The 6017-nt window shown below is 34.5% G+C and overlaps 1 protein-coding gene across 1 annotated transcript in view; it reads left to right on the forward strand.

Annotated features, from left to right (window-relative positions):
- Nucleotides 1-6017, forward strand: part of SLIT2 (slit guidance ligand 2) — a 629104-nt gene that overhangs the window by 1457 nt on the left and 621630 nt on the right. The window contains exons 2-3 of the mRNA XM_019526063.1: nt 542-613; nt 1740-1811. Coding sequence (XP_019381608.1) covers nt 542-613; nt 1740-1811 — 144 coding nt within the window. The remainder of the gene's footprint in view (nt 1-541; nt 614-1739; nt 1812-6017) is intronic.

The raw sequence follows: 6017 nt of genomic DNA on the forward strand, positions 1-6017 counted from the left end.
TTCAAACATAAATCTTCCAGGATGAAGTCTTTCCCCCCCCCCCCCCTCCCCCCCCACCAGACAAAAACATTTGCCATCAGAGACTCTGATATATTCATGGTCTCTCTTAAAGACAGTAAAAAGTAGCTACCCTAACAGATTGTATTGGATAACTCTTCATTTTTTTTTGCTGCAACGTGTTTTGTAGTTCTGTGTTTTCAAGCATTGAGCTAACAGCCTTTGTCCTAACATTAGCGATATTCTAGTTAATGATAGCACGGTCACAAAAACAGTTTAGCTCATTATTGAACTTTTGGATGATCAATTTGCTTAAGTGAAAATACAAGTCATAAAAGGGAAAGCAGTGTTGACTTAATAAGGTTCTCCTATTACAAAGTTTAAAACTACTGCTTTAAAGATAAGCCTTTCATTTAGTGCTAGTATTAAGAAGTGATCACTGATTGCATCCTGTGATCTTGTTTGATTTCATGTTCAGTCATTTTTAAAAGGCAATAATTCTGTTCAAAATTTCATTTGGTTTGTAATTAATTATTCTTCTTAGGGATCTTAATGGAAATAATATCACAAGAATCACCAAGACTGACTTTGCTGGTCTAAGACACCTTCGAGTCCTGTAAGTTCTTATTCTACCCTTTAACATTATGTGGCTTAGTTTACATTTTATAAGCTACAAAAAGTTATCCTTTAGTTTAAAAAAGTCCTACGTTCTGCCACAGCAAACTCCTGTTCTACTGTATCTGGACTTAAAGTGCATAAGGGGTAGGAAATAACTCTAAGTCTTAAAAATGGTATAGCAGCATCTTTACCTCTAGTTACTTGTGATTCCTTAAAATTATATATAGGGTAAAATAAGATGAAACTTAAAAAAACCCCCAGTAATAGGTAGAAAATCAAAAAGGAAAATTTTAGTTTTGCACTGAGTTAACCAAAACTCATCTGAGGGGGATTGCTGATTTTTATAAGATATAATTTTCTACCTTAAAACTGGCATAAAATGAAATTAGAAAGGAAGAAAAATAGGAAGTATTTCTGCTGGCTTTACTGAAAATGTCTATATCAGAAACTTTTTTTATATTTTATATAAAGCTCCCTTACAAAGAGAGAAATTAAAACTATTTTTTTGCATAAATAAAAAGTTGGTATTTAACTTTTGCTAGGTACACATTTAAGCTTAAAGGATATTACTGCTGTATTGTGGGTTTTTTCTTTTAGTGAAGCTAAATGATTTTTTTGGATTGACCTTCTAAAAAGTTAAACTCTAAAATTCTTCTAAGCCAGAAAATAATTGTAACTATTTTATGCCATGAGCATATCAAAATCAAACTATATTACATGATACTTTTTTTTAATTCTCACGTTAGAGTAATGTATCCTAATTTGCTTCTCAGATTGGATAGTAGATTCATCATGTTACATACTGACATGGAGTTTTGTGACATTACTGCTTACTGTGTGGTTTCTTTCTGTCTTTCCCTTTAAAGTTCTTGAGCATGTTCAAGGTTTACTTTTATTTCTTCTAATGAGGAAAATACTTTTTTCCTTTTGTGGACATGTATCCCAGTAGATTGTTAGGTGACAGAGGTCCAAAACATAATGTGAAATCTCACTCTGAGTAAGAATTGTAGTGTTAGTAAAGGTGAGATGGTTTCAAGCTGCCAGTTGCTGTAATAGCAGGTGTTAATGCAACCAGTAATCATACAGCCATTAAAACTCACTATCTGTAATATTCTGCATTTCAGTCAGCTCATGGAGAACAAGATTAGTACTATTGAAAGGGGAGCATTCCAAGATCTAAAAGAGCTGGAGAGGCTGTAAGTATTTATTTTTAATTATAAATGTATGGCAACATAACAATTTTTTTTGTCATTTCATTTGTTTCAAGGCACTCAGCCTTTGGGGTTTCTAGTGTTTGGGTTTTGTTCTGTTTTTTTTTAACTCAAACTCCTACTCCTTATTGAGAAACTGGCAGTAGATGGTTCTCATTTGGTATATACAGTGGGTGAAAAAATATTGGATAAATAGTCTAGATTCAAAATGTAAATTTGCACTTTTCATGAAGGATATTTCATGTATTGTTCGACCAGTTATTCTCTTAGAAATAGGACTCTTTTCATATATGAGAATATACTTCTAAAAACTTTTCTGCACTTGTGAGATGCAAGTGAGACTTCAGTCTCAGAGCTATTTAAGTGTTTGTTTAATGTGTTATGCCAGAAACGGTGTAATAATTACTAGTCACAAAGTGTTTACTATCTGTTCCATGAAATAAGGAAGGGAAAAATTCAACATGTACATTCAACTTGCATTTTTTAAAAATAAGTTGGATAAAAATTTTTTGCTGTAGCATTTTTTTTTTAATGAAAAAATAATGCTTTTTGGGTTTGGCTATCTTCTAAAGTAAGTTCTGCCATTTGTAAAGTGTGTGTGTGAAGTGTGGGGACAGGAGTCTGATTCTGAAAAAGCAAAAGCATAGGCCAAATACGTGCATTAGGGCGTGCCTTTTTAAACTTTATTAGTTTTGTACAATGTAGGCCTTTTACAGTCCTTCAGTCCAAACTATACAGGATACTGCTACTTGTATTTTGTGCGTGAAAATAGTTGTAAAAAAATGTATAGATTACGTACTGTTTAGTATTACTGAAAGAGAGCAAGATGCCTTTAACATACTACATTAATACGTGGGCCTGTATAGAATGTTTAACAACTTGCATACTAAGTCGACTATAAATATAATCATATTTTAGTAATACAACATACCAATTTATTTATTTATTTTTTTAACTTTAGTACTGTAGTATCAGGCCTTCTCTTTGTACCTTTCTCTGAAGCATGCAGTTGGGCTCAGTTTATTCTTCTTGCCCAGCATACTCCTATTCCCTGAAGTTATTCCTACTTTACAGTAGTGTGAGTGAGAAGAATCAGGCCTGTGGTGTCTTCCTAATTTATGCTTCATGCACTGCATCCACAGCTGCTGCCTGTAATTTGTCATGTGTCTACATACAGTTAGTAGAACTCTCAACTAATTAAACTGATAGTTGGCAATTCAACTTTTATGGAATATAGAAATACGTAAATTGCAAATTATGATAGAGAATGTCATTGTTTCGTTTCAAGTTGAGGAATGAGCCTTAAAAAAGAAAAAAAAAGTCCCGTTGTGTAATACAGGATCTGGAGGGTTAGTAGCCTTCTAGAATTCCTTCTTTAGTACAGTTGGGAAAAAATACACTGAACAAAAACAAAACAAAACAATCCCCCCAAAATACATGTTCCTGAACCTTGTTTTGGGAACTGTATTTCCAGCAAAATGGAAGTCTAATTCATATTGTAAAATCAAGTTATCAGGCTTTGAATATTCTGTAGCCAACAACACACCTGAAACTACCTAGATAATTTGGTAAGTATTTAGTATCTTAATCACTGTAGCTTAATATATTGTGTGAATATCCAATAGGAAGGTTCTTTCATGTACAATAAAATAGTAGTATTTCCAATAGAGTCTAAATTTTGAATTAGTGCTCTAAATGTTATTCAGCATTATGTTTTTTTTATCAGAATTTTGTACACGTTAACAAATGTATTGGCCACATTTATGTAAAAATCTAGCACACAAGTTGGTGGAGCTTTTTAACTTTTTTTCCTTTTGGTGTCTTAAACAACTCCTTTTTGTTAACATGACTATTTGGATACTTTTATTTTTTTTCAATGCTATGAACAGAAAGCACATTTAAACAGGTGCTGGTAAAAAAGGAGATGGGGGAGGGACTCAGTTTTATGACCATCTTCAACAGACAAATGGAGAACTTTATCTCATTTGGAAAACTGACCAAGAAATACCAACGTGACCTTTAAGTTTTGTACACCTACACAAACCTGAACACCAATGTTAACAAAACACCTTTAGATGGTGTTTTTTTTTTTTTAATTTGTTCTGCTGAATTCAGTTTAGGTGTTCTTAAGAAAAGGCTTGTAATTTTGAATATATATTCAGGGTCTCTTTAAATTGCCCCAGCTGTTGGCTCAGAGCAAATATTTCATATTTGTGAGGAAAAGCTGAGAAAATTCTTTTTGTTTACAACTGCCAAGTCCATCTGATGGAGGCACATTGTTATCTGACAGCCAATTCATCTCCTTGGGATTCTGGAATTCAAAACCATTTCTTAGGAAACTTGCAGATACACTCTTCAAATATTTCCTTTTTATACATTAAAAAGCAAGGATACCATGTTAAATGGAGAACGCTACATTTTTTTGGAAGTTCAGCTATTGTTAAACCACTTTTGATGCAATTCATTTGTTTAATATGGCTACCAGAAGTCCCAGAAGTAACTTGGATTTATTTTTTATTACTTAACCATACGTATTTTTTTTTTCTGTCAAATGGGTCTCTCTGTGCCTGTGTTAAGGGTTGGGAATGTTTAATGAACATTCCTATTAAGCGTCTGCATCTCCACACTCCCCACCCCCCATTCCTAAATAAGATGCAAATCTCTACAAATGTTCTTTCTGCTGAGGCTCTTGAACCTGCTACCCAGAGCTTCCATAAGTAGTCCTTTACACCAGTGATCCTCAACCAGGGAGCAAGATGCTTTGCAGGGTGCCACAGGAAATGTGTAGAGAGAACCAGATAAAGGCAGGCTCAGGCTTTAGGTATGAAGAGATAAGAGTATGTCCCTCTTGGCAGGGTGTGTGGGTGGGAGCTTCTCTGCTCATACTGCTTGGGCCCTCTGGAAAAGGGTAAGCACTGTAATAAATTAGCTCTTGAGATGGAGTGCTGCTCAATTTACAAAAATTGTGGAGGGGTGCTTCAAGTCTAATGAGGGGTGCCTTGATTCTAAAAAGGTTGAGAACCACTGCTTTACACCAAGGGCCCAAAGACTTTTATGTAGTTGACTGGGTGGGCAGGATTGTCCAAGCATTGGCTTATAGATTTAACTGTGCCAAATGCCGAGTACCCTTAACTTCAGAAGACATGAAGTGGGAGTTAAAGGTATGCAGTGCCTTGCAAGATCCCGCAGGGAGAGACCGTAAGAAAAATACACAATTTTTGAACCCCTGTTCTAAAACTAAAAGATTGAAAACTGCTAATGCTGCATAGGCATAAATTGGATCAAGTAACATCTTTTAACAATTTAACTTGCATCTAAACATAATACAGCTTTATTTAATAAGGAACACAGCAAAATTGCTGTAATGCATTATACACAAATTATATTGCATATGTAAAAACTAGTAGGATCGTATGTACTCCTTGTCAAGATAACTCTGCATGCTATGGCATTCTTGTGAAACTTGAAGACATTTATTGGTACTTTCAGCTTAAAAAAATTAAAAAGGACTGTGTACTTTATTGAAGCAAAAAAACAAAATATTACAGTCATTAATGGAGTTGTGCCTGCATTTTGTATTGCATGCATTTTAATTTATGCTATATCAACATTCTCAGTTTTCAGCTGGCTGCATATAATAGTACGGACAATACCTCACCGCATTTTAGAAGGTGGTGGAGATATTGTAGGAGTGAAAACTAGAAAGTTTAGCAATCAGGGAGGAGACATGTCCAAGCAAAGAAAGTCACCTGAACTGTTCAAGCAAACATTGTGTTCTTCTGTTTAAAAATAATCAGTAAAATTGCTAACTATGGGGGCACTTGAAACAATTATTATTAAACTTCAGTGATCATACTTATACTGGTGAATGGGACAGTTTGCACCTGTTGGCCATTTTTTTAAGGCTATGCACGAATTAGGGGAGAAATTATTGCACTTGCTAACATTTGGTTTGCATTTACAAGACTTTCTTCATAAATGTAAAGGGTAACAATGTACCTTCATTCATAATTGGGCTGCATGTGGTGAAGTTACTTGCTGTGTACCAGGGCCTAGAAAGAAAAGATGAAGTAGCCTATAACTTTTTTTCTTAACGAATAGCTGGATTGTAGAAAACAGTAACTCCCCAGAAGTATCACATTCTATTGCATAATAGTTGGGACCATGAGAGAGTCTCTCTCTTTTTTTTTT

This window comes from Gavialis gangeticus, unplaced genomic scaffold (assembly GCF_001723915.1).
Source record: "Gavialis gangeticus isolate Ggan-Ray unplaced genomic scaffold, GavGan_comp1, whole genome shotgun sequence".
In the NCBI taxonomy this organism is placed as follows: domain Eukaryota; kingdom Metazoa; phylum Chordata; order Crocodylia; family Gavialidae; genus Gavialis; species Gavialis gangeticus.